The following is a 12,226-nucleotide window of genomic DNA, read 5'->3' on the forward strand; positions in this document are numbered from 1 at the left end:
CACCGCCGATGGCGCAGTCGCTGGCGATGACGGCGATATGCCGCCTCCGCGGTGCCGCCACCCACTCCTGCGGCGGGCACTGGCGCCGCCTCTTCTCCCGCTCCCCCGCCGCCTGCGCTCCTCTCCTCGGCCACTTCCACCACCCCACTCCGACGCCGCCCCGTCCCAAAACCCCAGCTCCGTTCCCCGCCGTGCCCCCTTCCGCCTCCGCCTCCGCCTCGGCCCCCGCGTTCCAACCCCTCACCTCCTCCTCCCCGCGCCTCTCCCTGGACTTCATCCCTCCCGGCTTCTCCCTATTCGACTCCCACCTCGGCCTCCTCGTCCTCCTCAAGGAGACCGAGCCATACTCCTACCTCAAGCACCCCCAGATCCTCGTCTGCGACCCGGTCTCCCGCCGCACCGCGCTTCTCCCTCCGGGGATGGTCACCTGCACGTTTAGCAAGCTCGTAAGCGTCGTGATCCTCTCCCGCGACGCGGACGACCCGGCCGGGTCCGGGCTCCGCTTCCGGGCAGCCGTCGTCACCCTCGAGGACACCACGCTGCGCGCCTTCGTGGCGACGTTCCGCGACGGCAAGTGCCACTGGGAGTGTCTGCTTCGGTCGCAGGCGAGATGCAACGTCGACCAGCTGGAGCGCCACTGCGTGCGCGCTAGCCGGTTCCTCATCTGGCACATCCGCGACGAAGGTGCCGTGCTCACATTTGACCCTGAGACACTGGAGTTCGGCTTCGTGCTCGCGCCGGCCGCACTCGACATGGGGGGTCACTTTCTCAAGTACCGCGTCGGGTTGATGCCGGACGGGCGGTTCTGCTTCGGTTCGATGTCAAGGGATCACGAGAACCTGGAGCTCCGGGTGCTGGGGCCCGAGCCGAAGGACGGCGAGAACGTGTGGGTACTGGAGAGGGAAGTGTGCTTGCTCCAGGCGTTCGACGAAATGCCGCAGCTGCCCTCGAGTTTCATCGCCCGGCGCAAGTGCACTTGGCTGAGCGACATGGATGCCGGGCGCACCGGGAGGGTGTTCATCGGCACGTCAGGCTATGGGCACTACTCGTACCATCTGGACACCCGGAAGCTCGAGCGCCTGGTGATGGACGACGGCGAGCAGTACGGGCACCCCATGTTTGCCTACTTCTCCTTCCCGGGCTCGGAAGGCGGCTCTGACTGACAGACTCCTGGTAATTAATCATGTCCTCGCATCCCAGTTTCATGTAATGTCGGTTTATGAGTAATGCTTGGTCAAAAGATATCTGTGTGAAGTTTGTTGCCTTGGGTACTTTGGTGAACTTGAACCTATATTAGTTTTATATATATTCGTCAACCCAGTTCATCAATAGTTTATAATTAGGGGAATATATGCATTCAAAGAATTTCAAGCTCTAGCGTGTTCTCTGATGATCATGTCGTGTTTACTGAAGCTTGGGTGTCTACTGGCAGAAGCTTCTGTTCTGTAGATAGCATATGTTTTCGAAATCAAACTTGTACTGGAGAAATATAGCATGCATCATTGATATACAATATCACCTCTGCTCCGAAATATAAGTCGCTGGGGGAGTTCAGTTTAGAGTTTACACTCCCCCAACGACTTATATTTAAGAACGGAGGGAGTAGAAGATATGCATGTATGATTGTGGCAGTGTGACAATATTCATTTTTAATGTGTAGAATTACAAGATGACTTGATTATAAAAATAACTTAAACTCAAGTGATCTTGGAAAAATTACATGCCAGGCCTGTAAAACTGCAATTGAAAATATTATTAATGCTTGATTCAAACACCTCCATATTAGAAAATGGAAATGCTAGGTCATCGAGGTTGATCAACAATGCCAACATTTATGTAGATCGATTTATGTAGTGATGTGTTTTATCCATTAACATAATGTGCAAAAATTTATCAATAAGAGTAGAAAGGAAAAAACATCTAGGGATGAAGCGTCGACCATCCATGTATTTTCCAGAAGTGCATCTTAAAGAAGAGAAGCTATCACTACATTTGCACTAGGTGGGAATCTCTAGCAACAGCCTTCACCATTCTCATTGACATGCATAGAAAGAAGCTGATTAAATTCAGTTAACAGCAGGTACTACAGAAGAGTGTATTCCATAATTGTGTTGTCTGATCAAGTGATTGGGCATTACATCTGAGTTTGACTTGATGAATTTAGAACTGGACTGGTAACATGGTGATGAATTTAGTAACTTTTCTCATTTCTATTCATATGAATCTGCACAGTCTTCAGAACTTTTTTCAAGAAAGCACTTGCGTTATGTCCCCTTGGTCTGTAGAAGTAACATTTGACCCGCGAACTCCGGTGAATATATGGCCTTTTTTAGTCATGAGTCATTTCTTAAACAAATTGGGCTTGTTATTCGCTTAGAGAACCCCTATTTCATTGGTTAGTTCACTGGGAACTGTGCTGATAACTCTGCATATCTTATTATTCAGGGTGAAGTGAGAAGAGGTACCACGCGATTTTGCCTGAAGATGGCTCAACCGTTGCATTTCTGGTTACGTCTGTGCCTTATTACTCAGCATTGAAGATTGAACACAAAGAGGATAATGCCCAGAATCTCTGATTTGCTGTCCTTGATGGGACTATTTAAACAATGTTGTCGCTATGTTTGTTAAGCATGCTTCGGAGTAGACGGTGTCTTGAAGAATTAGGTGTGTTTTGAAGTAGTGTGCTGTTTCGCAAGGATAGTGTCACATTTATGCTGTGTTTTGGCAAACCATAAGAAATGCAGAGTTTATCACTTCATTGGTCAACATCTTTAATTTGTGGGCTACATACAAGCCTACAATCCAAAATAGTCTATCAGAACAACCTATAAACATTCTTGTATTGCACAATTCCAAGAAATCATTCTGTTTTGGATGGTTAAGCTTAAAACCTGGTCGTTTACTATGCTGGTTGCTTGTCAAACTGTTTACAGTTTACTTCTTGGAATATGCAGATTCTAATGGATAAAATCCTTGCAGCTACGTACAGTAGTGTCCAAGCCTGTAAGGATAGTCTGCCTCCCGCTCAAATAAGAGAAGAACAACACAAGTGATCAACAGAGGAAATTCAATGCATAATCCTTCTACCTGTATATAGACCTGCAAGCCCAAACTCGGCAGAACATGAACGGCAACATCTATGTATGTATGCATCCAGTTCTTTCTCCGAACCAGAGGAGGAGATACACAAAAAAGAAAAGTTTTGATTGATTCATTCTGACCTCACCTATCCCTACTCATCATCATCATATTTCTACGTACCGCATCGGCCCTGTGCTACCCACAAGGCCACAAACTCAACTAGATTACAGGCAGACCAGACCAAACCCCACAACAAGGAAAAAAAGAAACACCAGCACCAACGAGAGTCACCAAACAGAATACACAGGGAGGGAGGGAGGGCACGCTGCCCGTGCGTTTTCCGAACTTTTTGCCTCGGAAGAAGAAAAACTGCTCCACGAACCAACCGGGGATGTACGACGGCCTATCGATCAGATCCAACGGCTATGCCGGCGGCGAGGTGAGGTGCGGTCCGGCCGTTTCAGCCCTGCGACTCTATGGGCGACATCATCGCCGAGAACCGGCGCTTCTGGATGCGCGGGGGGAGGTGCTTGTTGTACCTCTTGGGCCCAACCGTCCACGGCAGGAACACGCCGGTGCCTCCGCGCCCCATCCTCTTGTTGATGTTGCTGGAGGGCGCCATCACCATTGGCCTCGCCGGCGCGGCGACCATCATGACAGGCGCCGCGCGCACGGCCATGCCCCAAGCCGGGGCGAGCATGGCCTGCGGCGCGGGGCAGTAGCCAATGATTGCGCCGTTGCTGCCATGGGGTGGTTTCTGCATGCCGGCCGTTGCCGCAGTCGGGGGAGGCTGCCAGAGCGTCATGGCCTTGGTGGGCGACGGGAGCGGGCTGAGGTCCACCGGAGTCGATGGCCTCACCCTCACGAACGTGATGCTCACGCGGCGGTTGGACGACGGGCACACGACATGGCGCGCCATGTCCGCGCTGTTCCCGCGCATCACCAGAAGTGACCTGCAAAGATGATCCGTATACGTAAGATGCAAATTCTAGCACTGCAATGCGTTCTTCGGTTGTACGAACAGTAATAGAGAAGTCGAAAAGAAAATGGAAATGGCACTGACTAGGTTCTGGTAAGTGAAAAAGCCTTAAGCGTACATACCCTTGCTTCAGTGAGAGTGTGAGCGGTCCCTTGTAGTTGCCGTTGCTGTCAGTGACAAGTGACCTTCCAAATGCCATCGAGGTTTCAGACAGCAGGAGAGTGGAAATGGGGTTGTCCAGGTGGGGAGGCTTGAAGTAGGGCTGCGAGTGCTCGTCCTGTGAAACAATTTCATCACTTGTCAGATACCAACACCTTAACAAGTTTCAAACATTTGAGTTCTCAACCTATATTTGTTCATGCCCTGAAGAAAGGCACTTTGTTATATAGCATTGGTATCTTAATTTTACTATTTTAGTTCATATCTATTGAAAGGATCAAAGATACTTAATATGGAAAGTTGACCCTACAAGAGCCCACTAACTGTAATGTGCAAATTTACTTTGCTATTTGTATACACAAGTGGCTGGTTCTTTAAGAGGAAGAAAAGTGTGTACAGACTAGCAGTTCTGGCTCAGATTTGACCCACATATCTCATGACAGTACAGGAAGCAAAATCTCATTTGGTTTCATTAAGTTTAGTTATATGACTATTCTATAGTTAATCACCAACCGGCAAACAGCACTGCAGCACCTACCTCATCGAAGAAATTGATGATGACACTGTTTGGTTTCCTGCTTTCTGGTATTAGGCGCCAAAGAACAAGGTGGTCGATGACAGCCTGCAGGACAACTGGGATTGGTTCTATATGACCTGCACACAAGGCCAAGAGAAGACAGGTGTTAGTTTTATGACATCATGCACTAGGGCATCTACTTTGTCCGCAGATGCGATACCCATGCCAGGATCCCACACCCAAAAGAATATTCTTGCAACTGTAAGCAAGTTGCAGGAAAAGTAGTAGTATATGAGCTGACAGTTTTGCTGAACTCTGAACTTACAATTGGTTTCCTCTGTGGTATGTTGAAATAGTGGGACACCCAGCTGAATGATCTCTCTCTTGTTTCCTTTGATCTGCTTGTTGAAGAATATGAAGGTTTCACCTAGATTTGAAACTAGAGAATTAACATCACAATGATCAAGGAAATGGCACAAGGGCAAACATGCCAACAGAGTGCCACAATTGAAAGACAGGGTAGCCAAGCGCACTTTACAAAGCTAACAAGAAAATTCTGTCAAGTTAAGGCAGCTTACTTGCATATGAAGATTTTGGCCAAAACCCTACAGAACTATACCAATGTTGTGGGCTCTATGTCAAACCTTAACTGAATCATACTTATTAGAAATTAAGCAAGGCTAGCAGGTTGAGAATATACTTGGATCAACGTTTTGTGGTGCACACCTTTGGAGGTGATGTTAGAATTCCTATCCAATAAAGAGAAGTGATCTAACATGTTACTATAGTTAATATAAACATTCATGCCTAACTTTTCTTCTGTCATTGAGAGGCAACGTTAAAGTTAGCTAGGTGAAGAAAACTACACATCCAAATAGGCCAGGTATTATAGTCAGTGTGTCACTAGGTTGATGGTTGTACCTTCTCACATGCGAGTTTTACATTTCCTAAATTAGGATAACTGGCAGCTTTCTATGCAACAGCAAGTACTCAACTATACTAATTTAGCCTAAAAATGGAGAGTTGTTAGGACCTAGAACCTGTACATACTGAGTCAGTTAGCACAAAAGTGCATCAGACAAAACCATCACCACCGTTAGAAAAAGTAGTGCGCGAACTAGGACCACAGTTAGGTGCCCTAGGGATATTTGGTATCTTCAAAGCATCAATTGGATAGTATCAGAGGTAGCTGTGGTCTTGTGGGCACAACAGAAGTATCCAGAAAGGAATGTAAACAAAAAATAAGTAGGAAGATAAATTGCACCACAGAAAACAATGCCCAAATGCTCCAACTTCTGAACATTTAAAGAAGGAAAAAACTTCAGGGCCACAAAACACAACTTACCTGAAAGTTCCCCATTTCTACCAGCCTGGCGAATTTCATTGATGAAATCAGCAACCTTCATGAGCTCCATTGTTGTGAACACGTCTTCATATATCTTCAGGCCTTTCACAACGTTAACCTGGTAACACAAGGTCATAAACATATTGTTAGAAAAGAGCACCTTTACAAGAAGTATATGATAAACTGGTAGATCAATGGGTGTGCTACTACTTCCTACAGCATCTCTAGTTCTTCAATACAGAAAGTTTGCCGAGTGGTGTAAAGATGGAACTCGCCATGTGCCCCTTCACGGACTCCTTCGCCATGAAACCTTTCTGGATCTTGATCCTCTCTGGGCGGGCGATGCACTCGTCGTGGTCAGAGCAGATAGGGTAGCTCTCTGGTAGGCTGTGCCCGCCTTGAGATCCTTGGTCGGTGTTATCTGCTGAGTAACATAAATATCAGAGGGGTTCCAAGCATGGTATGACTGCATTTCGATTAGCTATTGCAAAACGTACACAGTGTTTCTTTAAGTGTGCTATCTAGTTTCGAAAGAAGAAGAAAAACAGTCCTCTGCTCCGCTGAGGAAAGCGTTAACAAATGCAGCAAATAAATACGGAAGAAATGCGTCATCAGTAAAATTCTGTTCTGGTTGGTTTATCCTTCAGCTCACACGGAAAAAGCAGGTGGTTGCATGAAGGTGTTCACAAAATGATAAACGTAGCTAGCATGCTTGCTAGGCCACCAACGGCAGCTTTTGGACAGGAATCCTCTAAACAATTTTAGAATACGAAATGTATTTAGCCTCAGCTTTTCTCGCATGGCGTAGTCTGATCTTCACCTACCCAAGGTTCGTTAGTGGGTACAGTCACGCAGCAACAAAAGGTCTAGTTGGTCACCCGTTTGATGTTTTGAACTTACACTAGACTAGATCGCTCTGTCGTGCAGCACAGTTAGCATGATGCAGTTTCATTCGATCTTTCAAGATCACCATCATAACACAGGACGAAACTGAAGTGGCCTTGTGTGGAAGTTTTCCAAGGTGTAGTCCATTCGTGTCATTTTCTACGGAGTACGGCGTGGAGAGAAAAGAGAGGCTGCCTTTCGTGGATGAAGAAAAGTGGGTATAAACGAGAGATTCCCTTGAGTTGAATGTACATGGACATTAGCACATCGGCATAAGTGTGGGGGCGAGGGAGCAGGGACCAATACGTTGTTCAATTATTGCGAGAGGAGAAAAGCAGTATTGGGATGGTGATATCACAGCACCCTCTCTATGTATCGCAGAGCATCTCCCTCCTTTCGCAGTTGTGTATCCTTCCTTTTTCCTAGGCACAGGAAAACATGAGGTTTTTCCTGCCCTCTCTTTTAAAAGGTAGTGGCAGCCTCTCAGTTGTCAATTTGGAAGGGGGTTCGCGGGAAATATTTAAAAATGCTTCGAAGGTTGGTGGCTTAGCATGAAACCGACAAGGCCGCTTCAGTGATGATCACATCAGCTGAGCATATGATCGGCCCACATGCTGCATATGCGACAGTGGCAACGCTGGCGGCAACTTAGCACAACCTTCCCCGCAAAAAAAAAACTTAGCACAACCTAATGAGTTATCAATTCAAAATCTCGTAAGATAATCATATTATAATCACGTGCTTAACACGCCCCTGCATGGGTGCATCACCTACCCCTGGCCCCTGCCTTTTTTTTTTAGAAACCTCGCCTACTTTATTCATTCAAAGGAATTGTCATAGGTACAAGGTTCGGGTCATGTGGGTAACCCAACCAAACATGTCTACCTATGTCAAGATTACAAGCAAACTTGGCAAGATTATGAGCCTCGAAATTAAAATTCCTACGCTCGAAAACAAAAGAGCAAGAAACAAAACTGTTGCTATGGTTCGTTATTTCATGTACTAAACCAGCATTAGGACCACCCGTCCCTCTGTTTATGTAGTTGACCGCCTCCTGGCAATCCGAGGCCACATATATCTTCTGCTCCACAAGATCGTCCGCCAAAGCTAGTGCTTCACGGTAAGCAAATGTCTCCAGCAGCATTTCGTGGCCCCCCGGCCCCTGCCTGAAGACTAACGCGAGAGCAGCCGCGGCCCACAGGTGTACCGGTTTTCTCCGGACGGTCTTTCGAGAAGAAACGCGGCCAGGGGGGCCCACGAAATGCCTGGTTGATTGGGCCGGACCCAGCAGCCAGCGGCCGAGGGCGGGCCACGTGTACAGCTCAGAGTCGGAGGAGCGGCCACTTCGATCGGCATGGCACCAGATCCAGCCTGCCTCGGCCGGAGATCTTGGGCTTCTCGAATCCGATCTGGGTCCAGTCGAGTGGCTCTTCGACACGTGCAGGCCGTGGTGGAAAGAAGGAGGCGTGCAGGGATTTAATTTTCCACGGTGGCGGTCATGTGGGTCCATTAACTCGCTCGCTCCTTCCGTTTGATTGCGATCAGACGGGTCGTCGCCGCTGGCGCCAGGCTCTGAATTCTGACCGGGGTGACGCCCTCCTCATGAGACCCACGCCAATACTACCAAAGGAATTGTACTCGCGTAGGCCACGCCTCCGGCTGCAGGGCATGTCTCCCAAAAGTCCTGTAGGAGGCGCTGGGCAAAAGACTCGTGTTTCCACTGAAACTATACCATTGAATTCTAGCTGTGTGTCCCCCCAAGGGATTCCTAGCACAAGTTATTATGCGTGGCATTTCGAATTGCTACAACTTAAAAAAGATTATGGTGCATGATTTGGTTCTATGCTCTTTGCAATCACTCGCGTCGCTCTCATGGTGACAGTGAACTAACCTGATGAGCAAATTTTCTTAAAAAATTAACCCTACATGTTGTATCATGACAATCCAGAGTATTTTATTCAAGAAAAAAGAAAATTATTCCCTCTAAAAAATGTCAACTCTTACGTGTCCAACTTTGTAGCGACGTGACAAATGCAACCACGGCCAGTCAATCTCGGAAACAGAGATGACAAATCAAAACTCATAAAGTTCGCCCATTCTGGAAAACTTTCAAATTTATTCGTTGATTTTCTTTTCTTGCGTATAAGAAATGCATTCCCGACTCTCCTTTTATTTTTTGACCTGGTGACCAAGCGTGATCATTCGTCACCCCAGCCCGAAGATGAAGATGGCAGACCTCATCTCGAGCCGCGGAGCACTTAAAAACACAGCCCGAAAGTTAAAAACGACTCCAAAGCAGAGAGGTTCAAACTCGGTGTCATCGCTAGTTAATCTCCCCATTCAAAAGGGGCGAAGGATGCAAAGGTTTTGTCGAGACCGCCGTTGCCAAATCTGGTGACCCCCGGACACATGCTAACCAGATTCACCTGAAATATTTTATGCCGCCCGCCCTCCGCGACGCTACAGCCTAGCATCGCTGGAGCATATGCCCCATGGCAGCCTGTTGGCGCCCCTCACCAGACCGCAACACACAACGGTGGTGCCCTCGAGGCCGCTGGAGTGGAACCGCCGCGAGCTGGCTGCTGGCCGGGCCGGCCGGCAGGACAAAGGCGTCAGAGTCCCCGCCACGGCGCGGCACGTTTTGCACCCCCGACAGGTGATGGTTGTACCAGGAGTACATTAATTTGGCAAAGCCCCCACACCAAAAGTAAACACATGAGCTAATTACTGGTGGCGGGTAGCGGCCGTACTGGTCAGTACTTTCCCAAAAGGGTGGCCGAGCGAGGAGGGTGCGTGCAGGCGAGCCGGAAATAAAGTTTGCGCACGGACAGAGAGCGGGGGACGGCGTCTGGAGAAAAGCCGTAGGGTTTTGCAGTTCCAGCGACCTCGTGATGCCGTTTCACGGGCCGCCGCCGCCGCCACGGGTGGCCAGGATTGACCGGCCGAGGCTGTCTCCGCCGTCCGATCCTCCCAACGAGGGCTGAATAACTCCGCCGATGGTGGGGCTGCACGGGAAATTATTGGCTCTCTCGCCCCAGTTTTTCCCCCTAACCACCAGACGTAATGGGCCCGGTACGTGTTGGTTCGTCGAACTGGCGTGAATACTATTATTAACGATGCCGCTTTAGCCATAAAGAAAACGTCATTTGGAAGCCTAATTCGGACCCTTTTTTGGTTATTAGGCCCCAATAAAACAGGAGATATTCAAGTGGGAAAAGCTTGCGGAAGAAACCACGGGTGAAACGACCAGATCCAACCGTATGCGGAGCGAGGGCCAAAACGGGAGATCGGTTCGACAGACAGATTGAAACTAACGGAAAATTTCAAATGCGTCCGGAAAGGGAAATCTTAAGGGAAAAAAAGGGTAAATAACACTACGCGCACACGAGGATTAATTAATAGATATCACTCGCAAAAAAAAATTAATAGAGATGATTGTACTTACGTCCGTCGTGGGCGGCGTCGTCTTCCGTGGAGGCCGCCTTCCGCTCCGACGAATCTCCCGAGGAATCTTCGCCGTCCGCCTCCGGCTCGCGGTCCGCGTCGACGGGGTGGACGGAGACATCGGGCTGCGCCTCCGGTATCGGCTCGTGCTCGCGCTCGGGCTCGGGGTCCGGCTCCGCGGCGACGGTGACGACGAGCTCGTCCATGGGCTCGTGGATCACCGTGGACGCGGCCTCCTCCTCGGAGTAGGCGGCGGCCGCGGCGGCGCGGGCGCCGGAGACGCGACGCAGCTCGGCGGCGACGTCGGCGACGGAGTAGAACTTCTGCATGTGGAGGACGGGGAACCAGTTGAGGCGGCGGCGGTGGAGCGCGGCGAAGACGGCGTCGTAGTCGGCCCCGCCGATCTGCGCGAGGTGGCCGCACAGCGCGTCGATCACGGCGTTGGCGGCCGCGAACTCGCCGCGGTACCACCCGATCACGGCGTCCCTGGCCGCCACCTGATCCGGCGCCGCCACCGGTGACCCCGGGGCCCCCGCCGCCGGTGTCGTCATCCCTCCCGCGATCGCCAGGGTACCACTCAACGCACTAACCACCGGCTATCTCTCCCTCCCTCTCGATTCCCGGCCCGTGTGATGCGTGGCGCTCTCTCCGCCCAAGCTTTTTGTAATGGCGTCAAAGTGTTCGACGGACGCCCTGCCTGTTCTAAATCGGCTTGGGATTGTGGGGAGCGCTTCTCTCTCGGGGGCGCGCCTATAAATACCCCCGGAGAAGAAGCGGCCGAGGGTACCCGTAACCAACAGCGCCCAGGGGCGGGCAGGGTGACGTGGCGGCGGATTAGCGGGTACGGGCGCAGATCCGACAAGGTGGTGGCAGCAGTTAGTTAAGGTCAGCCTCGCTTTATAGGAGGTGGCTCGACTCGACCCGGCCTACGGGGGCGCGTGTGGACCGCGCGCTCGCTCCCTCCGCAGAGATGGGCTGCGCCGCGATTCGGCGCACGGGGACGTCGCTCGCCGCGGCGGATGGCCTCGGGATGCGCGGCGACGGCGTGCACCCGGTCCTTGGGCCTTATCGTGGACCGGGACACCGGGTGGCCATGCGTGGGAGCCTGGTTGGACCGCGCACCATCCCAGCCGTCCGTTTCAGGGCCCCGCATCCGTGTTCGTTTTTTTGTTCTTGTTTGTGCAAGACATGATTGGGTACAGGCGAATACGGAAGTTTTTTTCTCTATTGGCTGTAATAACCGCGTAAGGATAGGCTGTAATGTGCGAGGGTAGAACCCTGTTTTGGGAAGTAGGTAATTTGATCAATGAATTATCCAGCTATTTGCATGCTTTTCTCAACAACAACAAAAAGGTATTTGCATGCTTACCCATTTGAGAAAATCACGCGGTTTTGAGATTTGAAGATGGGGTATGCAGAATGCATTGGATATCCACAATGGTTTGACCATCTCTTAGATTTATGTGTACGATTTTCATAGGGTTTGTCTTTTTGCTGCGAAAATAGATGGCCTCCCACAATGACCACGTCTAAGAGTTCAGTGTTCTCTATTGTACGACGTATCTTCTTTTCATTAGATGTGTTTTTCAAAGAGAGAGGGAAAGATAGAGAGGGCGGGGGGCTATGAATATATGTGTGTATGTATTAAGATATGTAAGAGATCTTTTGTTGCAAGAGCATTATAGGGTACGATCGTAGTCACGCACATAATCTTTAATGCCTACAAGCTTTCAATAGCAACCAATGCACTCCTATTCGTTGTAGAACATAGGCCCATGCCTCATGGGCATAGGTGAGAAGGGGCGACGAGCATATT

The 12,226-nt window shown here is 49.9% G+C and overlaps 2 protein-coding genes across 3 annotated transcripts; one reads left to right on the plus strand and one right to left on the minus strand.

The window, feature by feature from the left end:
• Nucleotides 1–200: 200 nt before the first annotated feature.
• LOC123181950 (uncharacterized) lies at nt 201–2,993 on the plus strand (the record flags this gene model as incomplete). Its single annotated transcript, XM_044594373.1, is given in 2 exon segments — nt 201–1,173; nt 2,446–2,993. A coding segment is annotated over 1 exon segment (963 nt), but the record flags the coding sequence as incomplete, so codon positions are not given.
• Nucleotides 2,994–3,066: 73 nt separating this feature from the next.
• Nucleotides 3,067–11,154, minus strand: LOC123181949 (RNA demethylase ALKBH10B). Of its 2 annotated transcripts, none has more exons than XM_044594371.1 (7): nt 10,412–11,154; nt 6,357–6,505; nt 6,082–6,199; nt 5,062–5,163; nt 4,758–4,873; nt 4,183–4,337; nt 3,067–4,034 (listed from the first exon to the last, which is right to left on the minus strand). In XM_044594371.1, the coding sequence occupies exons 1-7, from the start codon at nt 10,959–10,961 to the stop codon at nt 3,542–3,544; spliced, it is 1,683 nt and encodes a 560-aa protein (XP_044450306.1). In that variant the 5' UTR covers nt 10,962–11,154; the 3' UTR covers nt 3,067–3,541. The 2 variants fall into 2 exon arrangements, with proteins under 2 accessions (XP_044450306.1, XP_044450307.1); XM_044594372.1 differs by having other exon boundaries at nt 6,357–6,502; nt 10,412–11,150.
• Nucleotides 11,155–12,226: the final 1,072 nt, after the last annotated feature.

This window comes from Triticum aestivum, chromosome 1D (assembly GCF_018294505.1).
Source record: "Triticum aestivum cultivar Chinese Spring chromosome 1D, IWGSC CS RefSeq v2.1, whole genome shotgun sequence".
In the NCBI taxonomy this organism is placed as follows: Eukaryota; Viridiplantae; Streptophyta; class Magnoliopsida; order Poales; family Poaceae; genus Triticum; species Triticum aestivum.